Raw genomic sequence first — 16,525 nt, 5'->3', positions numbered from 1 at the left:
CATAAACTGTTAGGTTAAAAATAAGCAGCGACCGGGGGACTTGAGGTTCCTGGTCAGTTGAACAACCAGGTTAGTTTGGTAAGAAGCTATGGAGTACCTTGTGTACAATGTTATGTGTTTTAAAGGTTATTTGTTTTTTTACTGAAGGTAAATGAAGTAATTTCAGGGTTCGTGTGATGGGACTATCCTATTTCAATCCAAGCAATAAGGGAGCTGCATAGTTTTGAACTCTTTGGTGGTTTGAGAGAGATATACTGGAGAGACTGGTGTATATGCTGTTGCAGTAATTCAATGAAGATTAAGATGGTTTTCTCAGTAGAAAAGTGACTGACATGTTTTAGCAGATGTAGCTGGCGAGATGCAGTTTTGGAGACCACGTTTAATTGGGGCGTGATGAGAGATACTATTAGCACAGCTCCAATATGCTATGGGTTGTGCTAGTGCAGCTACCAGTGCCTGAGCTGTAGTTCTAAATCAAAACATATTTTTGAGCTGAGGCTCAAAATTTTGTTCTGGAGCACAGCACCATTAAACACAGGTAAGAACGTGTGAAGAACATATGTGGATAGCTGCCGTGTCCAAGTTGAAATATGTTGTTAAGCCGTTAGTATAAAATGTTTTCTTTTCAGATTTCTTAATTTCCTACAAATAAACATCAATCAAACATCTGACATATTAACATAACTATCTGTATTTTTCTAGCTTGCCATAATGTTGGTACTGATAGCATTCAGCAGAAATCACAGCATTATGTGATAAATAAACCTACAGTAAAACCAGAGGCTCGGCCAGCTTTTAACAACTTTAGTTTATTCAAACTGGTTTTTGGGTTGTGCTCACATTACTTTAAACTCTCTGCAGCACATTTGTGGGTGCTTCTTAATTCTGTATTCATCTGTCTAGGAATTACCGAAATACCTACGAGGTTACCACAAATGCTCTCGGGAAGACGTGCTCCAGCTAGGAGCTCTGATCTACAGGGTCAAGTTTGAAGATGACAAGTCCTATTTCCCAAACATCCCAAAGATGTTGAAGGAGTTAGTGCCTCAGGATCTTCTTCGGCAGCTTACCCCAGATGACTGGAAGAGAGTAAGTGTTACTGTTTTAAGTCAAAGGAAATATTTGCGATTGGTGTGTGGGAAACTCTCTCCCTTCATTGTAAATCTACACAGTTTCTTTATCATGTTGTTGTATTCCTTCCCTTTTATTATTTTCTATGACATAAAGGTTATATGAGATGGCTGAGTCAGTGATTACATTGCAATTTAGAAATGTGTCAGTGTATTGCCATGAGCTACTCTTGCTAATATGACACAAAGCCTCTTGTAACCTACTTGAAATTCACCAGATTGAACTTTGGGTTCATGTGAGCTGTTGGTTACACTTAACACTATATTTATGCTTGGTAAATTTCCAAACTTCCTAATCTGTATGTTGCCAAGTTCCTGTGAACTCCAAACCGGAGTATTTCCTGCCAGTGCTACATGACAAATGCATCTGGCATAGCAGCAGTGGTAGCAGATAGGAGAGAGTGGCCTGGAGTGGGTTAAGCATTAAAGGGGAGGAACCAGTGCTTAATTTGTTAAAGAGTAAGCGTCGGGACCAAAGATTCGCTCAGAAGCCAGCAGCTGGCGCTACTGTATGTCTGTGTGCTTAAGACCAAGGCTGCGTACTCTTGGCTCCATTTATGCTTCTTTACACCACCACCAAACACTCCCTGCCCCTTTATCTCACTCTTGCAGGATCTTTTTCATCCCTGCTATCTCCCTTCTGTCACGTTTTTTCTGTCTTTCTCTTCTCGCCTCTTTTACCCCTTATGCATTTTTCTCTCTCTTGCTCTGGGTCAAAATCTGAGTAGAAAAATAGGTGCAGACCCCAAAAGAATAACTGCCAATGGTCTTTACCTCCAACCACCAACTCAAATTAAGCGCTAGTAGTAACCCTGGGTGAGATTATCTGGCCAGTGTCAGAGAAGTGAACCCGGGACACCTCTATCTGCATCAGAATTCCTAAAAAAAAGACAGAGGGAGGAGTGGGGCAGGAACAGTTCAGGACAGGCCAGCTGGCAAGACCTAGCAGGGATGGAAAAATGGTGAAGCTCCCAGGATGAATTCGCCTAAGTCACTCTGGGGTCATGAGTCTGTGCTCCGTTTATGGCTGTTATCAGTTATTACCAATTTTAGTAAAAGGTTTAGCTGCCTCAAACTCAAGGAGCTTGAAATCACACCATTATTAAAGAAAATATATCATTTGTGCACAGTCAGATAATTTAAGATATGGATCAATTGTGTTTTATGCAGCAAAGCACCTTCACTACAGAGAAGTAGCTTGATAACATTGTTATATATTCGGCCAACTAGGGGACCAAATCTTTCTTGGAGTGTATACTGAATGACCTGTCATTCATCCCATTTGCTGTGCCATTGACATTAGACATTGTTGGCCATTCTGTCCTGCAGGACAGCATATGTTGGTTTGCTGACCCGCACTCCATCGTGGTTGGCCGAAAACTTTGACTTTTGCCCGGTCCACCGCTACCAGATAGCTGTGAATGGTGCTTTAAGCTTTTTGGTGCAAGAATGCACAATTTTTAATTAATCTTTAAAAATTCATATCTCTGCTTCCCTACATTGGATCTTTGTCATTTTAAAGATAAAATTATTATCTATTGTTACATATTGGTGTTGGATTTGTATTGTGTTGTTTGCTACGCTACCAAAGGTTGAGCAAGGATTAATTTACTGAGACCTCACTGGATCTGCTAGAGACTGTGGAATTATTACTGGCTGAGGGTGAATATCCCCACCTACTAATAACCCATTTTCTTATATCAAGAGTAGGCCTGGGCGTAGTTCGCGAAGTAGCACTTCGCGAAGCTACGCAAAGTGAAGTTCGCACTACGCGAGCTACGCGTAGCACTTCGCGAACTGCGTAGTACCTTGTTCGCACTGTGCCAGATGTCGTTTTCAATGATTGCACAGTGCGGACAAGCAACCGGCACTGTGCAATCATTGAAAATGGCATCTTGCACAGTGCGAGCTGTAGTTTTCTGCTGCTCGAGTAGATTTTTACTCGAGCTTCAGCTTTCTCAACGCGAACTGGTAGTTTCTCATCGCGAGCGGTCGCGAGCATACGCGACCACTCGCAATGAGAAACCTGACCTCCTTGCGTTGGGAATCTCGCTGGGAGGTTTTTTTTCCATGCTCGCGATCGCCAACTTGAACTTGCTGATCGCGAACAAGGAAAAAGTCTCGCCGGGATGTCATTTTGCTTGCTCGCGGTCGCCAACATGACGTTGAGGACCGCGAGCAAGCAAAAAATGACCGCAGCACTACGCAACACTACGCTACGCGTGTTCGCACTGTGCTACGTGCAGTTCGCGTAGTGCGAAGTAGCGCGAACTTCGCAAACTACGCGAGCGTAGCGTAGTGCTTCGCCCAGGCTTAATCAAGAGAATCAGAAAACTGGCAAAGGATAAGTAGTGGACAACATGTTAAATAGGAAGTTGCCATCAACATGGATAAAACAAAATATTTTTAGGTGATTGTATTCAAGATAACAGTTATGGTACAGACGATGTGGAGCTTAGTGACCCTTTACTGACTTTTAGCCCCTTGAGAGATTTTGAAGGCGAGTATGCAGACCTGTTGAATTTGATATTTCTGCAGTATATTGGATAAGGCTCACTAATATTTTGAGTAGTAGGATAAAAAACAAGACATGGTTATAGCTACCCTGCAAAAACACTCCAACAGTGTTTTTTTAGGGACTTTCACCCACAGATTGTCTGTGATGTCCTTCATCATCGAGTCTCTCATCCAGAAGGATGGTACATTTGAGTGGGCTTGACCTTCCTGATGGAGCTTTTGCCTTTTGTGTTGTCCTTCAAGCTAGTGAGAATAGTCCATGTTATTATCATTACCCAAAAGCAAATACTTTTTAACATAGGTATAACTTAGCCTTGCAACATGCATGACACAATTATTCTCTATACTCATAGACACCTTCCGAAGCCTGATCACTGCACCTCTCTCCAAAGGATTTGCTCCCAGTCGCATAAATATGCCACAACCACTCATTTCTAAGGAAACCACAGGTGATCAGCTAACTTTTAACTGCCTTATCAAAGCCACATCTGAGTAAAAGAGGTGAGCAATCAATTACAAAAGTATGTGGAGCACAATCATCTCCTACAAGACCTAAAACCATGTTTCAGGCCCCAGAAGTGAACAAAGACTATGTATGTGAATATCATGCATTCAGTGAATGCAAAACGCCATCCAGATAGTCCTTAATATCTGACTGGCCTATAACACTGTGGATCAAGAGTTCCTATCTCGAAGACTCAATGGACTGATGATGGGAGCTGATGCTGCCTTAGGCTGGATTTGTTTCTTCCTCCAAAGCAAACATGCAGGCATGCATTACACTGCCGGAATCATCAATATAAATTGTACATGTGATGTGCCACATGCCACCCACACTCCACTCTCAGTGGTCACTATTTATAGGCTGCCACTGTTAGGCATACTTGAATATCACCAGTTTGTTTCTAATTGTTGTTGTTGATGACACCCTTGTCCATACTCCACTAAGTAACAAATTGGAGAACCAGGCAAACACCACTGGATTAAAAGAAACTTTGATCTGCCTAAACAGAGCAAAGACCCTGCTGCTGTATGCAACAGACCTTGCGGAATTCAACTTTGGGTTTTCTACTGACAAGACGGGTGATTCCACAGTCATGTCACAAAAAGCAAGAATTCTATAAATCATATTAAACGTAGAGATATTGTTCATACATCAAAGCAATGCTGTCAATTTACACCTGTGTTATGGGAAATCTTTCCACTCCTGCAAATAATCAAGGAAGATAAATACAACTCTATTGATGGAACATATAGGCTGATCTAAAATAGTTTACAGAGGATTCGAAAACAAGCTATCAGACAGATTTGTAAAGGCAATGAAATCAAGTGTCACACAATGACTGAATGTTCAGAAGCGCAGATATCGAGGCAGCTCATTGGGCATCCAGCATACCAGACCAGACTGAGGTGTGGCTTTCACTCAGGTTTAAGAGCAGAAGAGCATCAAAGTTTCTCAGGCCAGGGCTTGTCAGGCTGATTACTATTTTATTTATTTATTTTAGAGTTTTAAAGAGCGCGAACCAGACCCGTGAGGGCTTTAGAGGATTGACAGGTGGTACAGACAGTCTTAGGACGGGTGTATACAATTGGGATGGGAACAAGTAGATCCATTATGCAAGGAAAGAAATAATAGGCAGTAACATATCCCGGATACATGAGGGATAAAAACAAGTAGATACATTATATAAGAGAGCGGCTGTCTCAATTCCCGGGTGCGATGCCCAGAAGTGCCGGGTAGGTATCATCCGGAAGAGCCAAGGGTAATCCGAATAGAAGGAGAAACAAAATCGCTGAGGTGATTGAAATGCAAGCGTTAAGTGAGGAATTTGCCCTTAAGGAAAGATTTGGTCTCCTTTTTAAAATGTGCCAAAGATGGAAGTCTTCTGATGGTGAGCGCGAGTGAGTTTCATATTCTTGGGGCGGCCCCAGAGAAGGCCCAATTGTAAGTTTTTTTTTCCTGCAGGCGTGCTGGATGAAACAAAAGGTCTTTGGCTGATCGTGAGTTTCTGGATCCTCCGGATATCACGAGTTTCTGGACGAGAAAAGCTGGGGTCTTGGAGTATAGCGCCTTGTGAGTGATGCAAGCCAGTTTAAGTTGAATTCTGGCCTCGAGAGGAAGCCAGTTTAGAGCTTTGAGGTAGGGAGATATATGGTTGAATTTCTTTGAACCAGTTAGGAGTCTGGCGGCGGCATTGAGGCAGGCTTCCAATGAGGACAAAAAGAGTTCTTGGGTAGACCTGCAAGGGTAGAGCACCCATATTCTAGTCTGGAGATGGCTAGTGCCTGGGTTGCCATTTTTAGGTCGGTGGTGTCAAGGAAAGGTTTCAGGTGTCTTAGGTAGCTCAGGTGAAATCTGGCAGTTTTGGCCATGGAGTTGATATGGTCACACATATTCAAATTGCAGTCTAGGGTTATTCCCAGGGATTTAGCAGAGTCCACAATGATCGGAGGGCAGTTTAACTCTGTGATAGCCTTGATCTATTCTTGAGTGTCTGAATTGGTTTTGGGTGGGGAGATATGGAGAAATTCAATTTTTTTTACGTTAAGTTTGAGCTGGTTAGAGGTGAGCCAATGCACCGTCAGCTTCAAGCCCTCATTCAGGGAGTGAATGTCCTCAGGGGAAGAGATTTTAATGTAGACCTGTGTGTCGTCGGCATACATGTGATAGGCGATGTTGGCGGTGCATAGCACCTCTGTGAGCGGTTCCAGGTAAAGATTGAAGAGGGTAGGGGACAAGGTTGATCCTTGGGGGACTCCAACTGTGATCGGAGAGGGAGCGGATAAGTTGCCGTTGATAAGGATTCTCTGTGAGCGATTTTGGAGGGAGGACCTAAACCATTCAGTCCCATCCGGAGTTTGAGGAGGTCCAGGAGCGTTTCCTGGTTGATCGTATCGAATGCCGAGGATAGGTCTAGGAGGATTAGGTGACAGGTTTTGCCTTGGTCAAGGGCTTGGAGGGCATCATCCACAATGTGAAGGAGGGTGGTTTCCGTGCTGTGTCCAGGTCTGAACCCGGGTTTGAAGTCATCAAGTAGTCGGAAGTTGATAATGTGTTGGCTCAACTGCTGTTGCACACATTTCTCCAGAACTTTCACTAGGAGTGGGATGTTCGATGTCGCTCTATAAGTTGTCAGGGAAAGCAGGATCCAGCGCGGGTTTCTTTAAGATGGGGGCGACTTGTCCGGCTTTGAGAGAGTCAGGTATCGATCCCTGTAGTAGGGATGCATTACTTATTGCAGTCCAAGAAGAGATGATTGTCTGAGAGACGGCGGCTAGGCAGTTAGAAGGGTGAGGATCATTGTAGTGATTGTTCGGGTTTAAGGAAGATTGAATTTTTTAGACAGAGTGTTCGTCATAGACTTTAAAGTAGGACCAGTGCGCTAGGTTTTTGGGTGAAATGTGGGAGGGCAGTGCAGAGAGAAGAGGTAAAGCCGGCATAGTTAGGGAGTGCGTTGCGGAATTAAGTTAGTTTCCTAGTGCAGTGATTTTGTCACGGAAGAAGGAGTAAAATTCCTCGCAAGAAATTAGAGATTTCGGGGTTTCTTTGGAGGTTTTAGCCAGCTTGTTAGATTGATGTTTGACCAGGTCGAATAGCTTGCGAGGTCTGTTCGTGGCGTTCTCCAGTTCTGTTCTGAAGAATTCTTTTTTTGTGTTGAGGATTTTCCTATTGTAGGCGTTTCTGGACTGACGAAGCAGTTTTAGATGGGCTGCTGACGGGTGTTGTTTCCAGTTACGTTCTGACGGCCGGAGGGATCTCCTCTCCATGTTGAGGGAACCATTGAACCAGGGATTCCTGTCTTTGATCTGGGTTCTTTTTAGTTTTAGCGGAGCAAGGTAATCGAGAATGTTGGATATCGCTGTAGAATAATGATCAGTGAGGTTGTTGACTGTAGAAAGATGGGGGGGGGGTGGTAGGTTTGACTCACAGTGGGCAGCCAGTTTCCTGTGGACAAGGTTCGTGGTGTCTCTAACCCAGCGTTTGGGAATCATAGGTTGTGGTGTCCAAATCTTGTGGGTGCCAGGTAGAAGGAAACTGATAGAGTGGTGGTTGGACCAATCGCATGGGTCTATAGAGAGAAGTGTGACCGCTGAATCCATGGCGATCATTCAGTCCAGAGTGGCGCCTTTCGAGTGAGTTGGGAGTGAGCAGGCTTGGATAAGGGCTTGGTCGGCCAAGAAGTCTCTGATGGCATTGACCTGAGGGTTCTTGGGGTTGTTCCAGTGCAAGTTGAAGTCGCCTAGGAAAATGTCATTAGAGTTAGGGGAGGCCTTGGCTGTGATGATTTCCATGAGGAGTTCGGTGAAGGTGTCATTAGTGTCTGGGGGGTGGTAAAAGATGTGCAATCTGCACAGTTGGGGGGGATGTTGGATATGGAAAGTGCAAGGTATTCGCAGGAGTCTGTTGGATCAGTCAGAAGTTCAGTAACAAGGAGGTTGGAGCGGTAGATGCAGGCAATGCCTCCCCCTTTTTTATGGGATTGCCTGTCCAGCCTTACGATGTTGTAATTGTGTCAAGACCGCTAAGTCTGATATTTGGCTCAGGATGAGATCGGTGACGTCTGAGGCATGCTTTACTGCTGAGCGGCAGTTAATTAGGAGGCCTGATAGTGGGGGGTCGTAGTGAGTGTCTAGAGTAGGGGCAGAGATTGGTACTATCGCTAGGTTGCTATTGATCACTCCTCTGTCGCGGAGGGTAGCTGATCTGTTGGGGTTGGATGCAACCGTGTGGATAGGGTGTTCGTCACTCATATCTGGGGGGTATGGGTAAATCAGGGCCGAATCGTAGCTAATGAGGAGGTCTGCTACTTCTTCCTCCGTGCGGTCTAGAGGGCTAGGTGTTGTGGTGGCGGTTTGTATGTACTAATGAGGAGGGTCAGAGTTTCCTCATCAGAGAGGTGACAAGGCTGCTTGCGAGGGCGCAGGGGTCTCAGGGCTAGCGGTAAAGGGTGAGCGGGAGGCTCGGCGGAAGGGGGGGAGTAGAGTTCTGCGAGAGCTTGAAGTTCGAGAAGGAGAGTTCTGTGCGGCGCAGGAGGTTCTTTAGATCCAGAATGGAGTTGTGGATGCTAAGGGTTAGTTCCGTAGCTCTGCGGTGGAGAGTATCTAAATCCCAAAAGGAGGGATGCTCTTGCTGGCAGGGGGCCGGAGGAGTGGGAGCGATTGTGATGGGATGTGCTGGTAGCCTAGCAGTGAGGCTGAGTCGGCCAGTGTCATGAGCCCTTGCCGGAGTTTCAGTGTCCCTATGAGAGGGGAGATTTTGCGGGCAGGAGTTTAAAGGTATGGGAAAGCCTCTATTGGCAGGAGCTAGTAGCATGGTAGAGGGGCTGGGTCGGCTAGAGTTGAGAGTCCTAGATGGAGTTTCCGAAACCGTGAGAGAGGGAAGAAATTGCGGGCTAGAGTCGATAGACCTAGGAGGAGTTTCAGACACCATGATAGAGGGAAGAGCTTGCAGGGGGGAGGTCAGAGGTATAGGCACACGTCAGTTGTTATGTGTTAGTGGCCTGGTGGTGGGGCTAGGTTGACCAGAGTCATGAGTCCTAGGAAGGATGGTTTGTGACGGGCTTGGTACCCTTGGCGGATTGGGCGAGGGATGGTGCGGGAGGAGTGTGGACGGAGGTGGAATGTGTACATAATTTTTAAGGAGGGTGAAGAGGTCCGCAAATTTAGGTGGAGCTTGGATCAGGATGATGCCATTTTTATATAGGGTGATGGTGAGGTCGGCACGAAGGTTTGAGGAGGGTGCGGTTCTGTGAGTCTACAGCCGTATGGAATGTTCCTGGCTTTGTGTACCTTAAGGAGGTCCGAGAAGGCTTTACGCCATAGGGATGTTTTCCTGGAGTAGAAGATGAGGTCAATAATGATTGTGCCCTTGTCTGCGCCGAATCGCAGGTCGGAGACCAGGGTCTCGGGATGTCTTTTCAGGATGGAATGTTTAAAGGATTTAGCAGCAGTTTTGGCGTGATTAGCAGGATAGACCAAAGTGTAGGTGGTGTCACCCAAGGAGGTCAAGCAGGGTCCTGCTATGCTGGAGAGAAGTGGGGAGGCTTCCACCAAGGAGGTCCGCAGAAATATCAGGCTCTGGCCGTGAGGAAAAAGCTTCGGGGACTACGCAGGAAGACTGCAGTCTAGCAGGGAGTCCCGGAGGACGGGAGCAGAAAAACATCCAGAGGCTGGACGGGGTCGAGAGAGAGGGGTGCCTTAGGGGGCATGATTTCAATGCAACTCACAATGGATCTTTGGAGGAAAGTCAGGGGAAGATCAAGATACTTTCTGAAGATTTTGCGTGAACTACTTTCTCTGTTATGGTAGCCTGCCACCCTTTTATTGCTGCATGTCATCTTCTGAGCCCTCTCTGATATAATAAATTCTGTAGAAAACAGAGAAAGCGGAACTAAGTGTGAATGTATATTGCATTTTTGCTTCAGCAGTGGAGTGTGCATTGGTAACGCCTTTTTTTTATAAAAAGAAGAAATTCGAAAGCCAGCCAACCTCAAGATCGAGCTTTAAAAGATACACAATTAAAGCAAAAGTCAGTGCTGCTGAAACGGAATGGCCGCCGTGACAATTCTCTAATATTTAACCTGACCAAATCCACTCCTTGGCTGAAGGTAAACAGTTGAGCCCATAGTCAAGTTCGATAGGGACTTGTGGCGTCGAGTGGGCGTTGCAGTCCTATGGGTCGTGGGAGCCAGGTATCCCAGCTCCGAGCCGGGCAGAAGGGAAGAAAGGCAGGCAGTAAAATGGCGCCGCAGACCAAGTGCCCACAATCCTGGATCAAAACAGCAAGCCCTGGCCAAGACGACCCAAAGGCACCAGGATTTGTGGCTGCGTGTGGGCATTGCAGTCACATGGATCGCGGGAGCAGTTCACGCCGGCAGCCCCCGCGGGGCAGCTGAGCTCTGGGCTGGATGCAAAAGCAGCAAAGCAGGGCTGCGAAACGGAGACACCAATCCAATCAGAGGAGCAGGTTCCGGTCAGACTCCCAGCAGCGATGAGAAGACTACAACAATCGGGAACAGACCGCGTAGGCAACCACCACCTGGCAACGGAGCCAAGGGACCGACAGAAGGGCAGCCAAAACGGTGTCCGGGATCAATGGCGTCGTTGATCGTCACTCCCCTGCAGGAGAAGGGCCAGAGGAGAGATGATCCCATTATCAGGTGCTGGGCGCACAGTCCCGGCCAGGTCCTCTGGGGCGAGAGACGACGGCAGCGGGTCCTTCAGGACGAAGGACGACGGCAGTAGGCTGGGAAACGTCACAGAACAGCCCAGGCCACCGGGAGGCCAACGGGCCTCTGCACACCATGCAAACTCACCAGCACCGGGGGACTTCGATCTCCAGGAGGCCGGCTCGGGAACTGGGAAAGCCGGCACTGACAATCCAGGGCCTAGCCTCCAGCAGCAGACCAGCCACGGAGCAGCCACTGACCAGCCCAGAACTGCCAGGGTCCGGGCAGCGCAGGCACAGACCAGAGCAGCAACAGCAGTTAATCGAGGTAAGTTAACTGTTGATATCCGCTTCAGTGGTATACATCGGCAGAGTGCCCAGTCCAGTTCGAGGGTAGGCGGGTGGGGGGCTGGTGGCATGGTTTTTACGGGGATAACTACCCAATTGGTAGTCCCCAAACCAGGAGCTCCTCTGGAAGCTCCTACTGGGCGGCCATCTTGCTGCGGAAAAAAGACTACCTAAGAAAGACTCTAAACTTTGGATTTGGTTATACTCTTCCTCCCTTTGACTCTCTCCACTGCTTAGATACTTCCAGCTAACTATCCCAACACTCTGTAGTACAATTATCTCTCCTACCCTTTGTTAAATTACTATTTATGCGTACTTAACTTTCCACCTGTTATCTCCATTGACTGCTGAAAGCCCTACATGTAATCTGTGAGGTTCTTGCAGCGTTTTCTCCTACTGGCTCTGGGGAAGAGATGACTTCTACTACAGAGTGGTTTAATAGAGCTTCGCATTACATAACGAAATAACGAAAAATTATATTTCCTTTGACAACCGTTTTGGAAACTTGGGGTTGGTAGTCACTCTAGAGTGAATTAGTAAATGCTCCACCATTAAGTTGGTTACTCTATGTTTACAAAACAGTGATGCAGGCTTAGGATAGAGAGTGGACAAAGTACTGCACGTAGGGCTAAGACGAAGAGACAGATGAATTTATTAGGGCAGCAACTGCAGATTGCTTGTAACCAAAATGAATATACGAGGATAGCAGGGATGACATTCACATTAGAGTAGAGGCATTTCATTGAGATATTTGATATAGCATACACCTATTTCCAAGAAGTGGAGTGTTTTACAGAGTACAGTTGTGTTGCAAATAAAGCATCTTAAATATAACATATATTACATAGAATCATTGCTGAATACTGTCTGGTTGAAGCCACATTACAGGAGAGCAAACAGGAATTTTTAATTGGGACAATATTAACCAGAACTCTGCTAGATGGAGGCCTTTGCAGTTGTATTTTAGAAATATGTCACAATTTGTAGTAAATGGCGATACAGTGATTTCTGCAGGATCTCACTGTTTTGATGACTGAAGGCAGGATTGGATCCCAGGCCTCCAGGTTCTAAGATTGGCAACTTCACCACTAGTCCACATCACCTTCCAAGCATAGATGCATCCTTTGAGTTGTGTGCAAAGAAATGCTGAAGATCCAGCCACTGGGTGACCATAAAGGGGGTATCAAGTCAGGTGAATTAATATTAGGGTAACTGAATACAAGTACTTATGTACCATTAAAGTGCTTTTTAGTTCTGTGGAATAACAAGGTCTATAGGTGGTTATGGAATTATTACCTACTGGCAAGTGTTGGGAGTGAAAACGATGTTGAGTGAGAGTAAAATAGTGTGATTCTCAGTCACAATTGATAGATATGGGGCACATATATGTTGTATTGATATGGTTTGTTTTTAGATGGCTGAGCCTCATGCACAGGAAGACATTATCAAGATTTAGTGACTCTGTCTGGTCACAAGCTAAAAGATCTGTGATAATTAGTTTGTGTAGAATATGATATTTGCCCTTGTTTTGTAAATAAAATGTGCTTCATGTGATAACAAAAAGCGCTTTCCTTTCCAGTCCATCGTGGCGTATTTCAATAAGCATGCTGGGAAAACCAGGGAGGAAGCCAAACTTTCCTTCCTCAAGATTATCTTCAAGTGGCCTACATTTGGATCTGCATTTTTTGAAGTTAAGGTAGGACAAAGGCACAGAGCAGGATTTGTTCTTTGTAAAAATCTGAAATGCAAAACCTGCATGAACTCTCTCCCATATTGGATCTAACTTGGATTGGAGAATATCTTGCAGTGTGTACCTGGGATTATGGCATTCTGGGGCAGAGAAGTTAAATGTGTTTTTTCAGGAAAATATAATTGATTTGTGTGCTGAACATTGGCTGGATTTCTAAGTACTGTGCTTTAGCTCTTCAAGTACGTCATAACAAGCTTCTTTACTTTCTCACAGCAAACAACTGAGCCAAATTTTCCAGAGATCCTGTTAATTGCTATCAACAAGCACGGGGTCAGCCTAATTGATCCAAAAACCAAGGTAAGACCAGATTTAAAGAGGCATAATATAGAATACTGTTGCCGCTCTCTTTTTCTCTCCAGCCCACCACCATGTGCTGCTACTATTCTCTGTTGCCATCTTTTTATTCCACAAAATCGTGAATATTTCCTTTCCTACTCATATGTTTACTTCTTTAATAGTCAATAAATTCGCTTTCTCAACACTGGGTAGAAGTCCCACAGTGCACAATTATATAGTTTGTCCAAGCTTTAACACAAATAGGTACCAAACGAGTTTTGTTTTAAACTATTATGTTATTAACAATTTTCTTCTTGTCCATCAATTCAAAATCATTAATGACATTTTAATATATATTTTCTTTTAACACATTTATCCATTGTTGATTCAAATTATGGAGATCAACAGCTAAACTGCATGGTCCAATTTCAAAACGAAATTCTTATTGAAGTCTTCTATTTCTGGATTTGTATTGCAACATGTCCCCAATACATTTCTTGAAAAGGTGAATCTGAGAAGTGCGAGAGTTGTGATATACTGTAGATCCGCTCTTATCCACAGAGCAGCTATTGCCTTATTTTCCACGGTAGTATAACTAGTGAGATGCAAGTGAAGTAGTACGTAAATATGCGTGCACACTTATGGAGTGTCATCAAATTTATCCTCTTGTTTAACATGTACACTCCACCCTTTAGTAAGATCTCCACCCTGCAATAAACGCCGCCATGTTAAAAAAATATCTTAAAAGTGTACTGAAGTGTTGCAGCGTGTGCCACTCTAACTCACAAGTACAATGCTACCCATCTGCACGCTGTGACTTGATAGCATTAAGACCCAAACCTAGGTCAGAGCATTTTCTTTCCTACTACTTGCTTTATAATGACAGACACTGATTGCTTATTTCAATAACCTTAATGGTTATGTTGAAGGTAAATGCTTTGTTTGTTTGTGATATTTAATAGAACACTCTCATCAGGTTCGCTTTGTTACTGAATGAGCAAATGTTTTGTTTCAAACCAGGCATTTTCTGGACTCTGAAGCTACCTGTCTTTCTTGTCACACCCTAAAAGAGAATGTTATGTTATGTGTATTTGTAAAGCACACTATCACCCAAGGGTGTCATGGCGCCTCTGGGTATTCATGGAAGCAAAGAGTTCTGAAAAGGGGTGTTGCCCTCTTTGTGTTGTGCCAAACTCCCTGGTCAGGCGCAGATACAATTAATGAAATGTTCTTGTCTCTAATTATTTAACTCATTGTTCTTCTGACTATGCTTGCAGGATATTCTCACAACCCACCCCTTCACAAAGATTTCCAACTGGAGCAGCGGGAACACCTATTTCCACATCACAATTGGTAACCTGGTGCGAGGAAGCAAACTGTTGTGTGAAACCTCACTGGTAAGGGCTAGGAACATCTAGGTTCAGAGATTGGTGCAGGAAAGTAACCCTTTCGATGTCTCTGAATATTACTTGAATGTAAAACTATCACCCCAGTAAGTGGAGTAAGTGATCAGCGGGTGCCTCAATCAAACAGAATTCATATATTTTAAAGAGATTTACAGTCACCTACCATACCTGTGCGACAGAATTAGAATTTTGTTCCACCATAGAAATTCCCTTTTTGAATGCTGATATATTGGGTTTTATTGTCTGATTATGTATTGCTCCATTTGAGGCTCACTTGTATAACAGAAGTGTGAAGAGAGGAGTGTTTCAATGGACTGTCACTCGTAAAACAACCCAATTTACAACAACACTAGTAACTGTAGGTTGCCTAGCTTACACATACAGAAGGCAAGCTGTCTGCGTGTGTTTACAGTGTGTTTGATTCTTTTTGCCCACCTGGTGTGGGTGGATATGGACCTAGAGCAATTGCCATACAGGCTTTGAGTTGATCTCTGTGTGCATTAAGCCACCAGCAATGCTTGCACTGCCTTGGAAACAACCGCACCAGAGCTAGTACTGGAGTGATAACTGGCTACACATTAAACATACAATATGAATTTACCAAACTCACACCAAAATCCTACAAAACTGGTACTGATGAATGTGTCTAACCATTAATAGGCACAAATGAAAGCTCAGAAGCAAATATGTGAAGGGGCAGAGTTATGAATACTATGCATCAGTGTAATGTCACCAGAATTGATGCAAACGAGAATTAAATATTGATTTGTTGTTTGCTCTCCAGAGGAAAACGTATTTGTGCTATAATGTTGCCTATAAGTAACTCAGTGCATTACAAGGGAGCGTCCCTTGGGTGGTACATGGGAGTTCTCATGCTATCCCCAATCGTTTTTGATGCAAAGCCGTAACTGCTAACAATGGTACAGAGGGCTTTGTTCCAAAAGTTAACTCCTCCTGTGGTGTGGTTCAGTGCAGAACTCAAGCAGTTTGAAAAGTTTTTAGGTTAGTCTAAGCATAGTATTTTGTACTTGAAAGGTACTCTTCCAGTAAAAGAAAACGTATACTGGACAGCACGTACACACCTTTGAAGTGTGGTGCAGAGGTATGTGCTTGGTGCTGGGCAGGCTCAAGGAGCACCAGCACCAGGGATTCAAGCAGCAGGTCATTGTAGATATGTCACCTGCTCTCTCTTCTAAGTGCAATACAGCACAGGAACTCAGAAACTTTCACCTTCCTATTTCAATTTTGTGGCTGGATGTTACCAATAGGGGTTATTGAGCGCTCCCTGCTACAAACTGAGGCATCCGATAATCATTGTCCACTGTGAGAAATTGGCTTGTTGGTTGATTGGGGGTGTGAACCCGGTCAAGTAGCAACACAATCCTTGTCAGGGGGAGGCACAAGCCAACCCTAAATTAACCTGTGCTCAACCCTCTGGTAGCTTGGCACAGAGCAGTCCGGCTTAACAAAGAGGCAATGGGTAAATTATTTGTGCAACACTTCAAATAATAAAGTGAAAACACCACACAAAAAGGATTCCATTCCAGATTCGAACAATAGAGACATTTTTAATAAAGAAAACAAGACCAAAATAACAAAAATCCAGTCAGTAGAACTGGTTATATGCAATGTTAAATGTTTCAGTGAAAATAGCTCCAAAAAGACGGCCCCCACTGTGGATAGCTGGTCGCCCTGACCGGGAAAAAGTCACAACTTCAGAGCGACTGAGATAGAGCGTGTGCCGGCTATTGGGACTCACTTATGCTGGCTGAACAGAGTAGCTTAAATCCTGGATTGCTGAGCATTGCATGGTTCCACGTAAAAGATGTGTTGTGCAGCTGAAGGGTTGCGTCAAGCCCAACATGCGGCAAGACTGCGATTCAAGGTCCTGCATTGTCTTCTAGGATCCCGTCAACAAGGCCTTGTGATG

At 44.7% G+C, this 16,525-nt stretch overlaps 1 protein-coding gene across 1 annotated transcript in view; it reads left to right on the top strand.

Moving 5' to 3' along the window:
- MYO7A (myosin VIIA) overlaps positions 1-16,525 on the top strand; it is a 739,224-nt gene that overhangs the window by 699,222 nt on the left and 23,477 nt on the right. Inside the window, exons 46-49 of the mRNA XM_085623258.1 lie at positions 904-1,089; positions 12,743-12,859; positions 13,127-13,210; positions 14,467-14,586. Of these exons, the coding sequence (XP_085479384.1) occupies positions 904-1,089; positions 12,743-12,859; positions 13,127-13,210; positions 14,467-14,586 (507 nt within the window). The remainder of the gene's footprint in view (positions 1-903; positions 1,090-12,742; positions 12,860-13,126; positions 13,211-14,466; positions 14,587-16,525) is intronic.

Source organism: Triturus cristatus, chromosome 8 (assembly GCF_964204655.1).
Source record: "Triturus cristatus chromosome 8, aTriCri1.1, whole genome shotgun sequence".
In the NCBI taxonomy this organism is placed as follows: Eukaryota; Metazoa; Chordata; class Amphibia; order Caudata; family Salamandridae; genus Triturus; species Triturus cristatus.
The sequence above is the reverse complement of the archived record's forward strand: the minus strand, read 5'-3'. Positions and strand labels throughout refer to the sequence as shown.